The sequence below is a fragment of the Periophthalmus magnuspinnatus genome, chromosome 6, assembly GCF_009829125.3.
Source record: "Periophthalmus magnuspinnatus isolate fPerMag1 chromosome 6, fPerMag1.2.pri, whole genome shotgun sequence".
Taxonomy (NCBI): domain Eukaryota; kingdom Metazoa; phylum Chordata; class Actinopteri; order Gobiiformes; family Gobiidae; genus Periophthalmus; species Periophthalmus magnuspinnatus.
In genome coordinates this window covers 10,379,616-10,402,415 of record NC_047131.1, presented here as the reverse complement: position 1 = coordinate 10,402,415, position 22,800 = coordinate 10,379,616, and the positions used below count along the sequence as shown (strand labels likewise).

Below are 22,800 nucleotides of genomic sequence, written 5' to 3'. Positions count from 1 at the left end.
GAAGCGCGAAGTGTTAAGAGAAGAGAAAATGGCGTCCGTGGAGAGAGTGTAGTTAGGACAAAATTATTTTATGCAAAAAATAAAGCGATTTTGTCTAGTTTGGAGTCGTAGCGGGGTTAAAGAGTTTCCGAAATGTGAGCTTTAAAGACATAAGTGCGTTTTGATGCGCGTAGCTAGATTAAATTATAGTTTTTCGTAACTTTAAAGCAGGTATAAGTGGCTTTCTCTGTGTTAGCGGCCTGGTTACTGTACATGCAGCAGCAGGTGCCTTGGCTGATCTGTTTAGTCGTGGAATTTCACTGCTTTCAGATGTAAAACTCGTCCTGCCCGTGGATTTAAACATGGCTCTGCATAACCTGGTGTTCGTAGTGGACGTGGACTATGGGGAGCAGACCAAAGAGGAGCTGATGCAGAGAAATGGCGTTTTAAAGAGAGGAATGCTGCAGATCCTACTGCATCTGGGATACAGGTAAAACCACGAGGCAGAAGCTCTGGAATGTCTGGGAATTATTTTGTCTACGTTCTAACATTTGTCTGATTTACATGTATTAGTCGTGGAAGAGAAGTTATTTTTGTTATCAATTAGACGTATCTATTAGTTTAGTGTTTGGTAATTCAAATAGATTTAAAGGGACACATTTATGCATTACAATTAGGACTACTCCTGCAACCCATTTAAAAACATCACATAATCTGTGTTAAACTGTTAGATAACGCTAAGAAATAAAATGGTCCATCTAGTCTATATGTCTAATACTATTTGCATCTGACATATTTTTCCTGTAGAAACTGGAATGTAAATATGTTTGTATGTTGTTTTGTCAACAAGGGACTCTATAGTTACATTCTTACTACTTACTGTTTTCTCTAAGACTCTTGAAAAATGCCAGACATTCTTGTTGTTTTGTTAAAAAAAAAAAAAACCTCATGTTTTTTGTGTGTGTTATGAAGACATACTAGAGAGGGTAAGTTTTTAGAAATTTTGTGGTGGGCTTTAAATGTATTAAACCAGTCTAGTTCTTGCACCAGTGTGATGTGTGTGCTTGTGACATCCAACAAAGTTTTCAGCAAAATTGTATTGTTTTGATCTATAGCCTTTTATTGATTAAAGGTGTACTATGTAACTTTTCTGGTTGAAGGTTAGCCACTTGCTTGTCTCCATGGAGATGTTATTGCTTTGTCTGGCAAGTTCAACAGTGTGGCTTAAGACATCTGTGTAATCCCTCGTTGTCCAGGTGTGATCCATAGTAAAAGTCAAAAGTAAAATCTGTCAACTGGACAAAAAGTTTTAGAGTGAAGACGTTTCGCTGCTGATCCAATCTGCTTCTTCAGTTCTAGGTCAGATTACTGGTGGACACTGCCTTATATCTATCTTAAGGAAGGAGCTAGCTACACTGAAACTGGAAACAGCTTTTGTTTACAGTCTCTCTATGTAGGCTAGGTCTATTGAGCTACACTAAGTGTGCACGTGGCTGAGACCTACTTATCATATTCATACAACTCTTAAAGGGTGTTTTTCACACCTATTGGCATCCTGGCTAGCTCTGTTGTTCTTTGTTTGCTTTGGGTCTGAGGATGGAGTTGTAGATTGAAGTGGTTGTTTAGTTTTTCCAATGTAACTCTTCACTCTTCACTGCACTGAATGGAGTAGACCACATTGCTTTGTTTATGGCTTGGTTTTGTCTGTTGGGTGAACGAGTTTCTGTCTTAAAGTGTTTGTAGGTTTGAAACAGACCGGAATTTCTTACTGTCTGATAATCCTCTGAAGCTTTTCAGCCCGACACCTTTCCTTCAATAGTAAAAGACGAAGGTAAATCTATCAACTGGGCAAAACGTTGTAGGAGTGAAGACGTTTCGCTGCTCATCCAAGCCGCTTCTTCAGTTCTGGTCAGATTGCTGGTGGGCACTGCCTTATATCTAACTGTAGGGAGGGGCTACCTACACTGAAACTGTAAACAGCTATTGTCTCCAGTTTGAGTCTTCACTCCTACAACATTTTGTCCAGTTGATAGATTTAACTTCAGCTTTTGCTGTGGATCAGCCCTGGACGACTGAGGGGTTACACAGACACCTTTTTGTCTCAGTTCAGATTCACTGTTGTCCTGTTTTTTAGCTCTCTTAGATCTATATAAGCCCCTTTTTTGATATCCACATGCAGAGAGGGCTTTTGCCATGTGTTGTTCCTCCTTCACTTATCCCTTTATGTTTGTGGGCACCACTTGAGCCCTGTGCTGTAGTGCATAAATAAATCAGAGTTTGTGCTGCAGTGGATGGTGTGAATCAAACAGCAGATATTGGTCAATGTGTGTGTCCTGAAGACTTCTACCTGGAGTTCCTGGTCTTCTCCTATAGTTACTGCACAATCTAAGATGGCCAGTTTGTTCTACTTGACCTCTTCCTGTGTGAACTTTATGTTTGGATCCACAGCATCAATATGTGTGGTAAAGGGTAAGTTAGCCATAATAGGAGAGACTGGTGAGCCCCTGGCACAGCTGTGGATTTGCTTATAGAAGTTTCCTCTAAACTGTAAATATGTGGTATTTAAACACATGTCCAGCAGTTTGCAGATTTGTTCAGGTGACAGTTTAGTTCTCTCTTTTAGTTTAGTATCCTGCAGTAGCCTCCTCTTTGCTGCCTCCACCACTACTGATGTAGGCATACAAGTGAAAAGAGAGGTCACATTTAATGAAACCATGGTCTCAGCTGAATAAAATTTGAGATTCTTGACTTTGCTCACAAATTCTGCTGTGTTTTCGATGTGGTGCTCTCTGTTGGCAACCAGCGGAGCCAGGATGGTCTTCAGATGTTTGGCCACATTATCTGTGATGGAGTCTGTGCTTCATACAATGGGTCTGAGGGATACTCCTTCTTTGTGGATTTTTGGGAGTCCATAAATGCACTGATTTGTGTCACCAGGATAGAGTCTGTAATAGAGCTATCTATCAATGATTTCTTCCTTCTCCAGCTTCTGAAAGCGGTCTATGATTTTCTTCTTGTACCCACTAGTAGGGTCTCGTTTCAGTAATTCATAGGTGGCGGTGTCATTGAGGAGGCTGTTTACCTTAACCTCATAATCAGCTGAGTTCAGGATCACAGTGCATCTCCCTTTGTCAGTTGGCAAAGTTAAAATGTCCTATATTACACAAAACATATTCTTAAACCATGCTATAATGTTACCGCCACAAAACAGACCTGGAGTCGTGTTTTGTTTAATTCACACATTTGAGTAACTCTTTATTATTAGTCTGTCTACATCTCCAAAGCTCAAAATGCTCTGTTCCACCTTGCGATGTCATGAAGCTGTAGTTTTCAAGTTAACGGCTCCTCTTACCTTTACTTCAGTAGAGATTGACAGGTCTGAAATCACCCAAATGATTCTAGAGAAGGTGTGTGAAGTTTAAAAACGCAGTGAATCATTTCCTGTATGACCAGACTGTATGACTGTATGATCAGAGTGTTTTCAGTGTGAGAGAAGATTTTTATGTTAAACATGTGTGAATGTATTACTGAACTTGCCTTTTATTGATTGAAAGTTAAAACATTCTTCTTGATCAATACTCTGTTTTTCTTGCAGATATGGGTTTGACAAAGTACGCTGGGGCTATAAGTTCTTTGGCTCCCGGTCCAGTCGCAGATCTGGTCTCATCTCAAGAGGTTCAGACTTTAAGGAGCTGCGACACAAAGCGTTTGAGGACTTTGAGATGGAGTTTGAGTCTAAGTTTGAGCTGCCGTCTCAGAGAAAAACCCTGAGCAGCCCGGCGGTGTGTGTCCAAAACGCTGTGAAAGAAACTCTGCTGGACTTTCAGTGGGACCAGCCCGACATCACCTCCCCCACTAAGCCCAGCATCAGAGCCAGGCGGGTGGGTAAAGACAGCCGCAGCTCAGCCTCTCACTTGGAGGATGGGTCTGGAGATGGGAGGAACCTTTTATTTGTGGTGTCCGAGTGCCCGCGTTCCCGGGCTCAGATGGAGCAGTACCTGTCTCCAGCAGCAGGGGGCGCTGTAGATCTGTGCGAGAAGGTGCTGTCTCGGAGTCTACAGGAGATGATCGGGCAGAAGCGGGTCACACTGCACTGGATGGACACAGCTGCACATAAACAGGTGATTCCCTCATTTTGAATTAATCTGATGAGTAAAACCTACTGTAAAAATAAGTTATTGTGTAATAAGTAATAAGTTAATAAGTATTTTGTGAAGAAAAGTTGAAAAATATGTTGACAGGAAGTTGAAAGTTCTATTTTAGAGACTACCACACTGATGGTGTCACACTGGGAGAATTCTGTCCAAAAGTTTCTGTCACTTTAAACATAATTCCAACAAAATCCTTATATCTTTATTTACCAAATAAGAATCTCTGTGACATTAGAGGAGTTTTTACCCAGTGTACCACATGATTGCAACAGCTGAATTTCCCTAGTGTGATGTCATGACTTCCAACCAGGAAGTATAATTTGAAAACAAAAAAATTGCCAAACCAGAAACAATGTTTTAAAATGTTTAGTAAACTCTTAAATAAAAAATCTGAACTGTTTTTTTAGTAAACTTTGTTCTTATTTCAGACTGTTCTAGGCAGTTCATATTTCACTCTTCTTTCACATGTTAATTTTGAAGAGTGAGATATTGATGTAGAAAATGAAGATCTATGTGTTCTCTTCAGGCCGCAGATCAGCCAAAATAACATATCGGCCTGTGCTGGAGATTTAAGGCCGACACACCATTGGCCAACCTGACCAATCTGTTCTTGCCATTTTTAATCATAACATGAGCTACAATAAATAAACAGCAGAAGGAAACACTTTAGTATTTGTTTCTATATTGAGTCATAGAAGTTATTTTTTCATCCCTCTACAGCTCAAATCTAAAACTAGAAAGAAAAATAATAAAAAGTTCTCTCCTAGTATAAAGAAAAAGTAGATTTTTTTCATATATTTATTGATGAGTTGAGTGATTGTCATGTAAGGCCGGCTGGACAGGTTTAAAGTATTGACTCACTTATGAACGGAATCTATTTTTAATAAATCTATATATATCCATTATTGTTCAGTTTGAGAATTTAGGACATGGACTTTGCAAATGACAGAAATGAACAAGTGTGTTTCTTCTAATGTTTATGTGTTTGGAATCCACTGGTCTCTTTATTTGTGGCCTCTGTTTCTCTTTAGGTCTTGTCATGTGTGGACCACAGTGGAGCAGACATACTGACCCAGCTCTTGTGTCCTCTAGGGGGCAGACTGCTCCCTCTCTCCTCCCTGTTAGAGCTCATAGACTCTGGCTCTGACCTCAGCTCTTGGTTCTCTGCAGTTTGGGGTTTTTTGCTCTGCTCTGAACCTAGCTACAGGGTCTGCTTTCCCCTCACACGAGCCACACTCATCTGGGAACAAGGTGAGGACTAGACACAAACGTACACATGTGCACATTTAAAGTCTATGTACCTGATTTTTTTTCTGTATTAAAAACATGAAAAACAGAACTAGTTCATTTTAAACATTTTGGAGTGGCCTAAAGTTATTCCTCACTTACCTTTATGCCTTTAGAACATCCTAATTTTTCACCACGATGAGTTTATAAGCGCTTTTCATAACCTTCAAAGACCAAAGAGGAGTTATGCTGTCACAGTAAAGCAAATGACAATTATCATACTCACACACACTTCCTGATGCTCTGACATTAATATTCTTTATAATTGATGTCCTCTATGGAAACCTGCTTGTTTTCATGGAGATTAATGAGTTTAGTACAATACTGTGGGACATTCTAGGTAAAATTAAAACATTTACATATACACAGATTAGAGTGGTAGTGGTATCAGTGTATTATAAATAGATTTGACTTTTGGCCTATTTATTTTGCTGTATATGGAATAGAAATAATGTGTGAATAAAATGAAAGGTTTATTCTCTGATCTGTTCAGCTCTGTTTGTGATGCAGAAACAACAGTGGGAGTTGTGTTTTGTTTCATTCACATATGTTTAACACACTTGGAAACTACCACTGCATGACATCACAAGATGGAACAGCATCTTGAGAGTTGGAGATGTAGACAGACTAAAGTAATGAGAAAGGGTTACTCAAATGTGAGAATGAAACAAAACACAACTCCAGGTATGTTTTTGAGGAGGTAATAACATTATAACATGGCTTTGTGTAATATAGGATCTTGATGAATTTTTAAGAACGTGTATCATGCTATATGCTAATGTCGGGTTGGGATTAAGTCATGTTTTTCCCCCAGAAGGTGCAGTGGAGCGATGCAGCCTGCAGGTGGAGCCCGCGAGCAGCTCTCAGAGGCCTCTCTCTTCTTCTGCTGAGGTCCGACTGAAAGCAGTTATCTGGGACCTTAGCCTAGAGCAGACCCAAGACCTGTTTAAGTCTGGCTCTGAGGTCTATGTGGTCCACAGTTCAGACCAGGACTGGTTCAGAGAGATTCTAAAGGAGCTGAAGGGAAAAAACTTAAAAATGGTGAGACTCAAAACAAGACCTTAAAGAAGACATAGACTTTTGTAGCTTTTAACCATGTTTCCTTCATTTGAGTAATCTTGAATCGCTTATTTTCAAGACACCATTTTTCTGATCTGCCCCCATTTTCACCTCCACCGGTACATGCCCACTGTGACATATGCACTTCCTTCTTTAGTCTTATTTTCTTAATTGGTGATACTTACAGGATTCGGCAGTGTCGCATAGTCATTTTGGTACAAATGAAAAAAGTGTGATTTGCCACTATCCGTAGGGCAACAGCATGTGGCGCTTTGTTGTGATGGTGTTTATAGTGACGTCAGCTCCCACTGGACGCCACAGTTTTCTAACAAACTTGAAATTATTTATTATAAGCCTTATTCATAGCAGTTCTCTCTCTCTCTTTCTCTCTTTCTTTCTTTCGCTCTTTCTTTCCTTCGCTCTCTCTTTCCTTCCTTCCTTCCTTCGCTCTCTCTTTCCTTCATTTGCTCTCTCTTTCCTTCCTTCGCTCTCTCTTTTTTCCTTCCTTCCTTCGCTCTCTCTTTTTTCCTTCCTTCCTTTGCTCTTTCTTTCCTTCCTTCCTTCGCTCTCTGTCTCTCGGTCTCTCTGTCTCTCTCTGTTACAGTGCGCTGAGCTTTGGGAAGATGGCCTTGTCCGCGCAGCCCTCCTGTCCCCTCTCTCTCTCTCCTCTGCCCTCCTCTCTCTCCCCTCTCCACACCCCTCACACCCTGGAGACTGCCCCCTGGAGGACAGAGCCCTCTCCTACAGCCCTCTCTCTACTCCTGAGGGCCCTGAGCTGCCCGAGGTGGTCAGCAGTGTGCTGGGCGTAGTCTATGACATCATGAAGCGAGACGAGGAAGAGGAGGAGATCCCGGGACAGGCCCCAGTCCCTGTGCTCCCTGGACAGATCCTGATTCCAGAGTGGGCGCTGCAGGAGCTCAGTCAGACCTGGTCCAGAGCAGGTTGTGCTAAGAGCTGGTTTCCCCAGAGCGACTACAGTGGAGTCAGTGCCAACCTCATGGAGAACATCAGGTATCACACACATTATGGATTTAACTTAGGAATTACAGATCACATTTAATACAATTCAAACAAATTTTTTAAACCTAAAAATCTAAAAAGTTTATACTTTTCTCTAAGACACACCCTCCAAACCTCTCGCAAATTTCCAAATTTACAATAGACAGGTATCCAGTGTTTCCCCTGTGTTTATACTCAAGCGATCCATATTTGAATAATTTTATTTAATACTATTTTTTTGTAATAATGTCACTGATTGCCCCCACTGATCAAAAAAAGTAGAGATGGGTCAATATGGATTTTTAATTTACCGGTATTCATTTATTTCTTTTTAGCCGATACTGATATTTAACCTGCTTCTGTGGCCGATGCCAATATTTATCTTTCAAAATCCATAGTAAAGCCCAAAACACTCATTTCTGCTAGAGGAACACAGGCTCTGATATCCAATAAAGTAAAGAACTGACCAAGACAGTATGTAGTCTTCCATCATTAAAGCATGTAAGAGCCTGTGGTGCAGTTAATAGATTCAGTGACTCCAGGAGAATTGGTAACATTAAAACATTATAGTGCTGAAGGTCTGGAATGAGCTCTACGGACAGATCCAATGATCCCACACAGAAGGATCTGAGTTTGGGAAGATGATTTTTCAGTGTTCTGCTGCATTGAACCTCTTGCACAATGACGCAAATGTGTATTTGTGTGTTGCAGGTTGCTTCATGCAGTTCCTGAGGAGGCCTCTGGGGGGTGTGATGAGGAGCAGGAGTTTATGTCTGACCTTAGTGTGCTGTACCAGAGCAGCACCGGGAACAAGAAGGGACACAAACGTGAGACTGAGACTTTATATAAGGAATATAGCATAAAAGTATTAACATATTAAAGGTTTATGTATTTTCCCATCAATATTATATGTAAAAATAGTTAAGTGTCCTGTTTTGCGCTTGTTCCATTTGACTGGCTGATGTTCTGCGTGTGTCCTGTAGGTGGCGCTCAGAGGACCCCGGTGAAGCAGAAGATGAAAACCATGAGCAGATCTTTACAGATGTTAAACGTGGCTCGATTAAATGTCAAAGCTCAAAAAACGCAGTCGGATTCTGAGCCGAACGGAGCCGAGAAACCCAAGAGGAAAGCTGGAGACAAGGCCAAAGACCACAACATCAGTGAGTTCAACTGTGGTTACACCTAGACCTGTCACCCTAATCACTATATCAACTTATCGCTCAGTATGTCTTTATAAAAGTGGGGATATTTTATTTATTTATTTTTTTGTAATGCAATTAGATTTGAGCTGTAGAGAGTTGAATAACTAATGTTGTTGCAACTCGGGCTTTGTAATGATCCTGTCCATTTAAAATGTTTTTCTGGGATTACATTTTTTTTACATTATTATCAGAGGCATAAAGTAGTTTTGGTATTATCGTTTATCTCAGTGTCTCTCTCTGTTTTCATGACAGGCCTCTATTTACACTGAATGTTCATAGAAGCTAAAAGCAGATGTTCAATAGAAGGTGCTGTAGGTAACATAGTCGTGAGACTCACAGCAAGAAGGTCGCAGGTTCAATTCCCAGAATTCTTCAAGATCTGGAGCTTGTATTCCTGGCCAGGACCAGGCTCATGTCTTATCTCCCTTTGTACTTGTTCATGGTGGTGACAGTAACTCAGTTGGTGTTTGTCCACTAATCCTAAGGTTGGTGGCTTAAATCCTGCTCTCTGCATCACTGGGATCCACTGACCTGCAGGTTGGTGGTGCAGTTCCTGTTCCAACAGGTGAATGCTGTCTGTGTGTTCTTGGGCAAGACACTTAACCCACCTCGCCCTCAGTGTCTGTGTATACTGGTGTATGAATGTGTGTGTGAATGGGTGAGTGGTTCCTTGATGTAAAGTGCTGTGACTGTGTGTCCTCAGGGTTCTCATGTGAGTCTGAGCTGGTGCAGTATTTGAAGGAGAATTACACTAAAACTGTGTCACATCAGAGTCTGAGCTCTGGACTCCAGCTGCTGCTGTCGGCTCTGAAGGTTTATGCAGGAAAAGACTCTGAGGTTAGTTTACTACTACTACTACTACTACTACTACAAATGCTACTACTACTAATAACTCAAAGTTTCATTTTCATTCACTCTACATTCGATGGTGGAAAGCCTCACATGCCCTGGGGCAGACTGACAAATGATTCTAACCCATCATGACGAATAGGGTCCCATGCATATCAGTTACACATATAGACTGTCAGTATAAATGGACATAGTTAACCTGCTAGCCGTCGAGTTCCAAATAGGAAGTGATCATGGGCGCACCTCCGGCTCCAATTCACTCTCTATTAAAAAATTGTCATCCCCCTCTCTGTAAATACTGCTATTAAACTTGTCATTTTTATCTTAAAATGTTCGTATTAATGATCCTGGTATTTTTGTTTCGCTATTGTATCTGTACATCAACATATGAACGATAACAACAGACAAGTCAGGCACCTTTTTTTCCTGAGGTCGCTTCCGCTAGCATTAGCAACACTTGATTGACATTGTTGCTAGCATTGATGAGCTTCATTTGACTGGAGTCAAACGCTGTGGGTGACATCACACTCACTTAGTCCACTTCTTTATACAGTTTGTGCATGTTCCTAATGTGATCCTCTGTTTCAGTTAAAGCAGGTGGAGCTGCTGCAGTCTCACCTGTTGAAGAGCAGTAAGAGCCTCCGTCTGCAGTACAGCTCTACCTCAGACTCAGATGATAAGATCAGGGAGTAAGTCATGTTGAGATCATTCACGTTTGTCATTATTGAGATGGTCCCACATTTATTTAGATACTCGGGTCTATAAGTGTCCCATCTCCTGGTTTGTTTCAGGTGTCAGCTGCAGTGTTTCCTGAGACTGGAGATCTGTCAACTCGTTTCTTCTTTAAAGTCTGAGTCTGTGGACACAGAGCAAACGGCTGAAGAGGTACAACTTTAAAGAGGCGCTTTTATGCCTAATAGACTTTTTTGGTATCTTTTTCCTATGTTCTAATGCTGTTACCTCATCAAAAACATGCCTGCAGAGGTTTTAGGTGTCATCCATACATGTTTCAGTAATCTAGTGAGCTTTCTCGAGGCTTGTTCGCACCCTCTTTACGGTTAGTAGTACAAGCCCTCCCACAAGCCTACATCATCCCCACCCACACTATAGTTTTCCATAAATATACAAAAATATGATCCGAAACTGTTCACAGTAACTTCACAAACCTGATGTGCAGTACTTTTATTAATGGGATGCACGCTGATCGTTTAGTGATGGTGTTCTGAAGGGGCTTGAGTTGGCACAGAAAGCAAAGCGAAGGGGGACTCGGAGAATCAAAAACGAAAGTGAAACTTAAAACATGTTACAATACATTGTTTTGGGTGAATACCGTAAATTTTGAACTATTTAGCGCACCTGAATATAGGCTGCACCAGCTAAATTTTGAAATAAAATGAATTTTGTACATATAGAAGCCACATGTTACAAATACATAGATGCATACATGAGTTTTAAGATGCACTTTTTTCAAACTGTGCCTAAAAATCAAAAGTATAGCACGAACATGCCATCAACACAGGATGAACATACCTGCATGATTAGAAGGTAAAACGGCACCAACAGGGACCATCTACTTTTATTTCCTCTGAAAGCTTTTGTCGTCTTCCTCTTACGTCGCACCATCGATTCATTAAAGCGAAACTTCCTTGCATCGTCTCTATTTCCTTCTTGTCAGATCCATTGCCTTCAAAAACTGCATCATTTGCATTTCTTTGTGTATTTTCCATGATGAGGGTGTGTGCATGATGTACAAAATGATAGTTCAAAATCAAACTACTGTATTCTTCAGGCATAGTCTTTCTCTACATCCGTCTCCCTTTTGCGTTTACTGCTAGAGAGTGCCCCCTAGTGGCCGTTAGCCAGTAAAAAAATATAAATTGGTTGCACCGTTGTATAGGCTGCAGGGTTCAATGTGTGGGGAAAAATGTAGCAGCTTATAGTCCAAAATTTATGGTGTATTATTTTCAAAATGATAAAAGGAAACATGGTGATTTAAATATGTTATGTTTTAGCAGTTAATACCCCATAGAAGTGAAATACCCCCTCTTTAATACTCCAGAGAAGCGTAATACCCCCTCTTTACCCAAACTAAACCACCTATGCTTTGCTCTCATAAAAATATTGTTACAGTTCATAGATATTGACTTTTGGTTCCTGTTTTGTTTCAGGTGGCTGAGATGCTGAGGATCATCTCTTTGACCAAAGACCCAGTGTTTCTGACCCAGTTCCTCCAAGAAGACATCCTCATTCCTCAGTGAGATATTTAAACTTTACACCAGTCGCGTCACTGGAGTTGTATACCTTTACTCTTTTGGTCGATTAATCATGTTGTTTAGAAGATAAGGATTTATATGGGCCAAAAGAAGAAAAGGGTGACTTCCAAACTCGATTATGATTCCACACATACTAAATACAATTAGAAATCCTGTGTTTTTGTTCCAGTTTTCTGTCCTCGATCCCGTGCGTTCTGGCCGATGTGTACCACTCTTTGGGCACTCAGCTCCCAGAATGCTTAGCGGCTGTCCTGCCCTCTGACTTCTTCAGTGATGAGTCGGTGACCAAAGATTCTCCATCAGAACAACTTGAGACTAGTGCACCTCCTACAGAGAGAGGAGAGGAGCTGCAGGATCTGAGGGAGCGGTCTGCTGCAAAGAGGAGGTAGGGTGGGAGGAAGAAAACAGAGGAAAGGAGGGAGGGAGACAGAGCGGGGAGGGGCGCAGAGAGTGGGAGGGAGAGAAAGAGGGAGAGTGGGAGGGAGGGAGCCAATGAGCGAAAAGGAGAGAAGGGGAGGAGGAGAGGAATATAATCATTACAGATGTCAACCAAGTATCTTCACTGATATTCAATATTATCGGTATCAGTGAGTTCCTGACCAGGACATGATTTTGACTCATTTCAGAAGTGGGATGTTGACTCGCCATCGCAGTGTGACCGAGAGCTCCCAGAGACAGATCGAAGTGCAGCTGCCCAAGAGGAGAGGAGGAGCCATGGTGAGAAGGAGTTATACAAGATTTAAACAGGAGTATACTGTTTTTAAAATGTGTTTACATGTGTTTACTGTCTGAAAACACAAGTGGAGAGCGGCCACTGTGAGAGATATAGGAATTATACTGTTGCCTGGGTTTTTGTGTGTCAATTCTTCTACTGCCAGATTTATGAAAACCCGTCAAGGAATACATACAGTACTAACACACCAGACAGCGCCCTCTAAAGGAGGTGATTTGAATTTTCTCTGTCTCAAGTTTTGCACGTTGGTAAATTCATTGGAGTCCATGAGCTGATGCCTCATTTCACAGAGACAAATCAAAACTGCACCTGCTTTTGGCGCCTTGTTGCCATCTATCTGTTTTACACCCCCACAAACCGTAAATCTGGCCCTTCATTTGTTCATGTTATATGTATTTACTGTTATTAAAACATACCTCTGTGTTTGTGATCAGACAAAGTCCAGACCCAGTGCGGCTCCAGTGAAACCTGCTCCAGAACCAGAACCTCCCAAACCACAGGCTGCTCAGGGTCAGTGTCCAATGTCTGTTCAGAGAGTGGGTCAAATGTGTGAAATGTCTGAACAGAGGGTTGCCCGAGGGTCTTAAGGGAGAAACTCGTCATCAGAGAGGGTCTTGTGGGTTGAACGCATCATCACAGGGGGTCTTATGGGTCAAATGTGTCATGGGGTCACTCTGAAGTGGGTTGAAGTGTAATCATTTGGTCTGTTTTGTTTTCTTTCAGAGGTGACCAAAGTGCGCAGAAACCTGTTTAATGAGGAAACGACATCTTCCTCAAAGAGAATTAAACTTCCTCGCAGTCGGAGCGTGTCAGCGGTAGAGGGGCTCAAACGCAAACGCTCCTCTGAATCTGATGGTAAAAAACATTTCATACTTGGGGTTGGTAGTTCTGTTTCCACTCCGGTTAATGTGTGTGCTGTTGAATGATTTAAAAACATATTTTTTTATTTACCATTTAATCCCCAAACTGTTTTTTATTGCTCACATATACTTTTTTAGGTTTTAAAATTAAAAAGTTGTGTCTTTGCTAAAAAGCATGGAGACACTTGGAATTCCAACTTAATCTGGATGATCTGGATTCACTTTACATTGCTGTTGATTCTTTCTACATCAGTTCTGCTTTGGTGTATTTAGGGAGTAATCTGTGTTTCTATAGGAGCATACTTGGGCCTGTCACAATCACACATTTTGAATTTTGTTATGTCGCTGAACAAAATATAGACTATAAACAGTAATATTGAAATTAATTTATGCCACTGACCTCAAAACCCTAAAGCAGTTTTAAAAAACAAAAACTATTCTAAATCTACAATGCTATTAAAAATCATGAGCTGCAATAAATAAACAGAATGAAACACTTTAGGAGTTTGAATAAAACACTTGTATGACTCATTAAAGACACAAACTTTTACAGCTTAAATCTGATCATATAGTCAAAAAATAACCCAAAATAACCCATACCATGATGCATATTGACCCCAAAAATTATTGTTCCATCTTTCATATACTGAACCATTTGTCAATATAGTGATTGTCATGACAGGCCTAACACTGCTGTGCACAAATCTTATTAACTGAGCTTTAAATGAGACCATAATAACTCCTTGAACCCTTGTCCCTATTTCAGTTCACCACAAACTGCTGACCAAGAAAGTGTGTGAGACTCCACTGCACAAGCAAGTGTCCAGCCGCCTCCTGCTCAGACAGAGGCTGGGACGGTAAACATTATTGAATTATGTGGACTTTGTCATAGAATAATAAATGTACTCCAGCACTAGGGATAGGACGATGTTAAAACTTTAGATTCACGATTATTGTGACCAAAATAATTATGATTAACGATATTATCACAATCATTAAACCAAAGCAGTATAATGTCCTCACATGTGGACACCAGGACCTTGTAGAGAAAAAAAAAATATTGTGGGCTAGACAACCCAAAATATGTTGACGCCAGGTCCTAGGAGATTATAGGTACAGTATTCAGATTAATTCATGGTTGTTGTAAAACCATGCACCGCTGCTAGCAAGCTGTGCAATCAGCTGTGCAAAATGCTGTTCAGCTAGGGCTAAACTAGTGATAACCAAGTCGACACAAACACGGATTCATACAAATCCAAACACAAACTACATTCAATAGTTTATTTCACATGGTATGTTACTTACAATGGATATATTCAGCTCATGTTTGTCAGATAATGCAGGATGGTTGTGTCGTAAATGTTCATGTAAGTTGCTCGTGTTTGCCCTTGGAGCCATATCTTTTTTTTCTGCAGTCTCTGCAGATTGGTGGCTCATCTTGGTTTTGTTTTTCAAATCTATAATAATTCCACACATCAGACTTCATCTTCTTGAGTGGAGGATATGTTATCGGGCTCCAGATCCACTACCTGCCCACTAGCCATGATGGTGACTGGCTGATGAAGAACTATCCCCAATTCAGAATAGGCACAGAAGTGAATAAGTTCCATTTCTATGATAGAGGGCCCCTTGTGGACCCAGAACTAACATCTAAACATTGTATTGAAACTGGAAACATGAGGCAGTCTGGTGCCGTAAAGGCGATTATAATTGTGTGCAATGATCTTGATTATTAAAAAATGCCATGAACGATTAATTGTGGTAATACAGGAAGTGCTTCACTGTGCTTTTGAAATCTATATACCTTCACTAGAATCATTTGAATCTTTTCAGCCCAGGAATTGCCGATCTACTGAACTGAATTTTAAGTTTTGAAGATGTAGACAGACTAATACTTAAAGGGTTACTCATACGTGTGTGAATAAAACAAAACAACACCAGGTTTGTTTTTGAGGAGGTAACAACATTATAACATGGCTTAAAGCTCGCAAGAGTCATTTTAGTGTAATATAGGACCTTCAAACTGCACTGACAGGATGGTGTGGTAGTGAGAACTGTTTAATACTAATTTAAAATACTATGGTTCTTCTGTTGCAGGAGGTCAAACCTCTCAGAGGAGTGCATCGTGGAGGAGTCTCCGGTCAAACCCACTGAAGGTACAGGGATGAGTATATATCTGCCCCAGCATCAGCCTATATCGATACTGTTCGATGTCTGTCTCGGCAGAAATCTATACCCGATGCTTACATTTTTATTGTGCTGCCCTAGCCTCTTTGCCCTTTTTGAACAGACTGAGTAAAAATCAAAATAGAAGAGTGTTATGTGGCTGCATGTTTACACAAACCTGTAACAAATTATTTTAAATCCTAGATAAATACTGTTTGTGTTACTATTTTTACAAAAGTGTGAAGTGAATTTGTGATGGTTACTTTAACTTAAGATCAATGTGTGGGCCTTACTGATATTTAGCATTTAAAGTTCATACTATCTGTAGTAATCGATCATAAGTCACAGCAGCAGATCAAAAATCGGTATCGGCCCATCCCTAAATATAAATAACATGTTACTGGGGAGTTTATCCCTTTACGAAGAGCATGTTTTGATTGTCAGATTATGATACTTCTTTAAATTAGATGCAGTCGTCTTTCATGTGTAGCTGTCTCTGCTGTACTCAAAATGACCAACCCACGAGTCATGATACCGTGGTACTTCGAAATGTGTGTAATTCCTTTTTTTATTCTCTTCATCTCTCCTCCTTCCCTTGTCCCCTCCCTCTGTCCACTTCTCTCCTCTTCCCCATCTTCTCTTCTCTCCTCCCCTGGCCTTTCTTTCTTGCTCCCTCTCTTTCCTTCTCTCTCGCTCTCTTCCCTCTCTCTCCTTTCCTGTCCTCTTTCTCTCCTCCCCTCTCCATCTCACCCCTCTCTCCTTTCCTGTTCTCTCTCTCCTCCCTTCTCTCTCCCTCTCACCCTTCTCGCTCTCTCCTTTCCTGTTCTCTCTTTGTGTCCTCAGATCTTCGCAGGAGTCCTCGCCTGAAGCAGTTTTCAAGGCGTCACTCATTTTACTCCAGTTCTCAACCGCGCTCTCGAGCCCTGGACCGCGCCTTGTCATCCTCTCTCCTCTCCTCCGCTCAGCCTTCCTCCCCCTCTCTCCTCTCCTCTTTCTCTGAAGTAAACGTTCGCGCCGTTCGGTCTCCCATCAGATTGCTCTTTGGGGCGGCTCAGAGCCCTCACAGACCCCAACAGGAGCAGGGCAGGGGTAACAGGAGCAACAGGTGCAGCAGGGCCAGGCTCTCCACCTCCTCCAGCGTCTTTGAGGTGAGGATCATATCAACAAGGAATCTATAGAGTTTAAAGTTCTATTTAGGCACTTATTGTGATTAATTAAAGGCGCATTATGTACCTTTCTGGTGGTCCGTCGTCTGCTTGTCTCCATGGTGAGGTTATTGTTTTGGCTGGAATGATCCACAGGATGGCACTACACTCATCCATTTTGCATTTATTCAGTTTTATTTCATGGCTGGTTTTAGATATCGTCCATGCATGTTTGAGTATTTTAGCGAGATCTCCCAGGCCCTATTCAAACCCTCCTTACAGTTGGCAGTACAAGCCTCTACAAGGCTCCGTCCACAAGCCTATTTCACCCATGCTCTCGCATGACAGTTCTCCATAAATATGCAAAAACGTGAAAGAAAACTGTACTGCACATCACATTAGGTTTGTCAAGTTGCTGTGTAGTTTCATTAGTGGGATGCACGCTGATTGTGTTGTGATAGTGCTCTGAAGGGGGAGTGACACAGAGAGCAAAGGGAGGGGAGACTCACAGCGTCAAAAACAAAAGCGGAACTTGTAAAACATATGAATTTTTTTTTTTTTTAAGCAAATATAGCATTTCAACATGGCAATCTATACATCATGTTATGTGTTACAGTTAATATCTCTTTAAAAAAACAACAAACTGGGGCACTTGAAATCTATGCTTATTTATATATTATTTTATTGTCATGTATGTTGTTTTCTTTGTTTCAGAGTCCAGATAAAACTCCCACCAAGTCTCCGGGCCAACGCACTTTATTTGGAAACACAACTCCCAAAACTCCTCCGACTTCAAGAATGAGATTTAATGTCAGTCCAGCTTTTAACACGCAAAACAGCCCGTTCAAGTCCTCCACCTCCAGAGAGAGCCCTTTCAAATCCCCCTGCAGACGAGCGCTGGTTTCAGAGACACAGAACAAGAACAGCCCGCTCAAAAGTATCCTGAAAACTCCAGTCAAAAATGCCATAACTCCGAGGAAAACCGTAACGTGGTCCCCAAATCCGCAAATGACCAAAAACTCACAATTCAAAGTCCTGGAATCTCCAAAACTTGCGACGTTTGTTCTTAAAACTCCAGATAAATTTGGGCACAAACTTGAAATTTTGAAAACGCCAGATAAACTGCCAGAGGACATCTTTGGATGTCAAGTGAATTTGGTGAAAATTTTGGAAAATTCTCCTCAAAATTCCAAAAAAATGGAAGATAAAATATTGGAAACTCCACCTTCACAAAAGAAGAGTGTCAAATTTAACCCAAATTTAAAAATTGTGACTCGTTCAGCTAAAAGTTTGATATTTGAAACGCCGGAAAAACAAAATCCAGATGTAGGAATATCGCAAGAAATTATTGCAAAAAAGTCGCCAGGAAAATCATTGTGTACAACTAGAACATCTACAAATTCAAAATCGCCATCCCAAACTGTTCCACCTCAACCAAACGTACGAGTAATAGATGTGTCTTTGCCAGCCAGAAAATCTCCAAGATCCGGATGCCGTGAAGGTGAATTTTGCCAACAAAATACAAAAATTGTGGTTGAGTTTTCACCGGAAAGTTCTCCAGAAATTAGGATTCCAACCAAAGCAAGACGAGATAGAAAAAACGGCCAGAACTTTGGAATTGGGGAAGGAAAAAGGAGACTGACGAGACAGAATTCCAATTTTCAATCCATCGAAGATTTTGAAAGTTTAAATGTTGGTTTGAAATTACAGGATGATTCTGACGATGGGAATTTTCAAAAATCAAGACGAGAATTGCGATCAAGATCTAACGAAAGTATTTGCAACCAAAAAACTCGAGACATTTGTGAGAATTTGATACCTGAAAAGACAAAAAATTCAGGAAATGTAGAACAAAAAGAAGCAGATCTGATTGTGGAAGTTTCTCCAAAAGCAAAAACGACAACAAGAAAGACTAAATCACGGTTTAAGGATGCCATAAGTGTGGAGTTAGGAGATGAAATTGAGGTTTCTGAGCAAGAGAAGCAGAAAGTTATAAAACCAAAAGCAAAAAGCAGGTCAAATGAAAAGATTTTTGAAGATTTGACACAAAAAGTGGAAGATTTTGAGGACGAAAAATCAACAAAGCCTAAAGTTAAAAGTCAAAACTCCAAGACTAGATCAAATGACGGTGAACTCTCTGAGAATTTATCAAATGCCACAGAAAATTTGAGAAAAGAGGTTGCATCTTCAAACAACACAGAAACTAGTAAAAAGTCTGAAATGGAAGATGAAATTCAAACCGAATATTCCCAAAACGATTCCAGTTTGCAGTTGGCCTCCACCGACGATGACAGCGTCAACATTGTGAACGCGTCTGTGGTCAAAGCACAGGGCCTCAAAATGAACATCAGCTTTTCACGCAAACCCTCCAAAACTGGCAACGACTTTTTGTCTGATATTTCATCCCCCAAAAATCCCAATGGAACGCCAGCAAGGAGTTACGGTTTTCGACAAACTCCAGATCGCCGGCAGCGTGAAGCAGCCGAGCGTTTGGGCTATGCTAATGAATTCCCGACTCGATTTTCAACCCCACGCGGAGTTAGCAAGAAGAAAAACTGCTTAGCGTACCAAGTGGAGATGCAAATGCAGTCGTCAGGGTTACCGAAACTGAAAATTAAACGGGCCGATTCGGATTTGGCAAGTCCAGTTGTGCAGAGGAAGACCAGAGCAGATGGAGGCTGTGTGTCCCCCTCGGTTTGCACTCACAGAACTCCAGCGAAAGGGACTAAACCAGGTACACAGCTGTTCATTTGTCAGTCGTACACGCCCACCCGTGTCCAGACCTCACCTGTAGCCATGCCCGACACCCTTTCACCGTCACCTCAGAGTGCGGGGAAACTCACACCCGACTACCTCAACAGCTGGCCCAGAAAGAAGAGGGTCAAAGTGCAAGAGGGAGGAGACAAGGAGAGGAGGGCGGAGGAGGGTCAGGTGAGTAGGACTGTTGAGTCCTGATTTAGACCAGTTTAGGCCCTGGTTTAGGTTCAGGTTTAGGTCCCGCTTAAGGTCCTGTTAAGCCCTTGTTTAGAATTGATTTAATGAGATCCTGATCCTACTTTTAGCCCTAGTTTAGTTTTAATTAGCAGTGATGAAAGGTGCCATTTACAATAAAAGTAATGGCACTACTCTTTAAGACTGAAAACACTTAACATAATGGTCTAAACATGATTTTTCTCAGGTGGAGGAGGGGGTGAAGGAGCGGTGCATTGCAGAGGAGTACCACATGGGGGCTCTGGAGTGTGAGCTGGGTGTGAGTCGGCTGCAGGACCCAGACGGGGAGCAGAAGTCTCCGGATCGAGGACTGATGTGGTTAAACAAAATGGAGGACGACGTGTGGCATGACAAAATGGAGGATGACTTCGGGAGCGGAGTCTCAGGTGAGAGGAGAGGGGCGGTAAACTGCAGATGTCTGACTAATTGTTTCAATGTTGAGTGGCTGGGTGCTATCTTAGTGATGAGGAGCTCAGTCACACAGCAGGAGTTCAGAGTAGAGTTGCTCCTCCTCCACGTGGAGAGGAGCAGCTGAGGTGACCTGGTTCCGGATGGCTCCTGGACACCTCCCTGGAGAGGTCTTCATGTCCTACCAAGAGGGAGACCCCAGGGAAGACCCAGGACACACTGTGGGTAGTTTTGATAATTCAAATGACTCCTTTTACGGTTGCTAAAAATAAAACAAATTATTTTCGTGGCGTCACATCAAGACAAACAGTTGCTGGTCCCACAGGGTTTCATGTGGATTAAGGTACTTCAAATAACTTTTTACTACTGTAAGAGAGGTTGACATTCTGTCCTCACAGCAAAGAGGGCCCAGTTCTGGTAAAGGGATCTTTCAGTGAGCAGGTACACTTCACACAAAGTGACGGTCACCTCTCTTTCCTCAGGCACAACGCCCCCTAGCTCCAGGAAGAGGAAGCCCGTCACAGCCAGTGGGATTCTGGCTCTGACCAACTCTCCTCTGCTCTTCAAGACGTCCTCCACCTCTAAGAAGACCCCCAGCAGGACAGGTGAGGGGACAGGTTAGGTACAGCTAAAGGGAGAGGAAAGATAAGGGTAGAAGGACAGGTCAGGGAGGGGGCTTTGGGAGAATTACTTTTTGTAAAAGAAAGACAACATCCCTTTTTTTTCCTTTTCTTTCTAGGAGAATCCACGTTCGATCCCGATATTTCTCCTTTTGGAAAATCGAACCTACGCTCCTTTACCCAAAGCTACAGCCGCAAGAGACTGCTGCCTTAGAACAAAACATTTTAAATGCCTGAAATGATCCTAAAATCTGCTCTTAAATATAAGCAGTAAACAAAGGCATACACTACTGCTGCCTTAGAACACGGTACCTCTAATATTTAAGTGACCCAAATAGAGGAGTTGCACCACCTGAGGTCACTGTCAACAATAATCTAAAATTACTCCATGACAAACAAGACATTTAACATGCATTTAAACGGGCCCAATCAGAATAAAAATGACCCAAGTGGAGAACACAATAAAGACACACTATGTAACTTTTCTGGAGAGGGAGGGGTCTCCATGCAGATGTCATTACTTTGACTGGATTGTTTCAGTGTATGGCCTTAAACATTTTACATTTATCCCCATTACATATGTTTTAAGGCTAAACCCTAATCCTTGATTTATGCATTTGTACTATGAGCAGGTTCACCTCCTCGCAGATCTGGCCTGTAATTTAGCCTGACGTTGTGACCTGCTTGTCTCCATGGAGATAGGTATATTTAAAGAGGGGGCATCATTTTTTCTATCTTTCTCCTATGTTCTAATGCTGTTCCCTCATCAAAGGAGGTTTTAGATGTCATCCATGTATGTTTGAGTATTTTAGTACTGGCCCTATTTGAACCCTCCTTTATAAATAGAAGTACGAGCTTGTACAAGGCTCCGCCCACAAGCCTACGTCATCCATCCTTCCACACGACAATTCTCCACAAATATATAAAAAACATGTTAATACATTGTTTTTGGCGAATATAGGATTTTCAAAATGATAAAAGGAAACATGGTGATCTAAATATGTTTGTTTTTTTACAGTTAATACCCCATAAAAGTCAAATACCCCTTGTTAATACCCCATAGAAGTAAAATTCCCCCTCTTTAATGACATACTATGGAATATTTAGGGCAAAGCAATAACATTACCATGGAAACGAGCAGGTAGCAGAATCTCCACCGGAAAAGTTACACAGTGCAGCTTTAAATAAAATGTAATCTAATCCAATATAAACATAATTCCTAAATAAATGATAGTTGTATTGCATTAAGATGTATCCCTGTGTCTTCCAATGAGCTAATTTTATTCAAATTTTCTGTGATCTGCATCTTTTCTGTTGAAATCATAATTCCCTATGATTTTATTCCAGATTTAAGTAAAACTTTACATTATAAATATTTATTTTCATTTTGTTTTCTCAAACTGTTTTAGTAAAAGGAGCTGTTTGTGTTTGTGTAAATATTAATTCAAACTAATGTAAATAAATTAATGGAGATTTTAATGTTTTTGTGTTTTGTTTGTTTATTGGGCCTAATTTACATATTTTGCTTTGTATATTTATTGTTTAATTCTTCCTAAAAGTCTATTGATGCTTTTACAGTGTGTTCGCTGGTGGGGTTCTACATGCATGTCTATGGCAAAATGCTTTTGCAGTTTTGGTGCCGCAATGCACACTGCCAAAAAAGTTTTAAAATTAGAAAACACAAGTAAAAATCCTAAGAGATTTAAAGAGCACATTTTGAGGAGCCTGTGATCATTCCGAGCATTCATGATCCTGTCTAGGAGTTTGATTTTCAACAAAATGGTGAGTGACTTAATGAAAAACTGTTGGCTAATGCTAGCTAGCTTGTAACTGTAATGCTATTTGAGAGACTTGTTTAACAGCACAAATCACCTCACCTGTTGTAGTTGAGATAAGTCAGTTTTTATGGTCAGACTTAAAACAAAGCTCAGTTAACACTGCAGCAGTCAACATTTCCTAGAGGTGTAAAGGATCAATTTTGAGTATTGTTTTTGCCACCTGCTGCCATATTGGTTATTGTTATGTAAACAAACCTAAACTTTAAAGGAAAGGTTGTTTGTTTGTTTTTTAGTCATTGA

General features: G+C 41.1%; 1 protein-coding gene across 1 annotated transcript; it reads left to right on the top strand.

Annotated features, from left to right (window-relative positions):
* On the top strand, positions 1 to 21,923 carry ticrr (TopBP1-interacting, checkpoint, and replication regulator). The gene is made up of 22 exons (XM_055222552.1): positions 1 to 469; positions 3,575 to 4,100; positions 5,162 to 5,381; positions 6,232 to 6,458; positions 7,081 to 7,487; positions 8,187 to 8,302; positions 8,459 to 8,635; positions 9,381 to 9,514; positions 10,115 to 10,215; positions 10,318 to 10,411; positions 11,695 to 11,780; positions 11,969 to 12,184; positions 12,426 to 12,516; positions 12,967 to 13,042; positions 13,256 to 13,387; positions 14,159 to 14,249; positions 15,490 to 15,548; positions 16,402 to 16,706; positions 17,418 to 19,634; positions 19,882 to 20,080; positions 20,585 to 20,707; positions 20,842 to 21,923. The coding sequence occupies exons 1-22, from the start codon at positions 342 to 344 to the stop codon at positions 20,934 to 20,936; spliced, it is 5,820 nt and encodes a 1,939-aa protein (XP_055078527.1). The 5' UTR covers positions 1 to 341; the 3' UTR covers positions 20,937 to 21,923.
* The last annotated feature ends 877 nt before the right edge of the window (positions 21,924 to 22,800 follow it).

Excerpts from the sequence above, each read along its gene's own strand:
- ticrr (XM_055222552.1), top strand. The coding sequence starts at position 342 with ATGGCTCTGCATAACCTGGTGTTCGTAGTGGACGTGGACTATGGGGAG. Across the intron at positions 470-3,574 it reads CTACTGCATCTGGGATACAG|ATATGGGTTTGACAAAGTAC; the intron begins GTAAAACCACGA and ends TTTTTCTTGCAG. Across the intron at positions 9,515-10,114 it reads ATGCAGGAAAAGACTCTGAG|TTAAAGCAGGTGGAGCTGCT; the intron begins GTTAGTTTACTA and ends CCTCTGTTTCAG.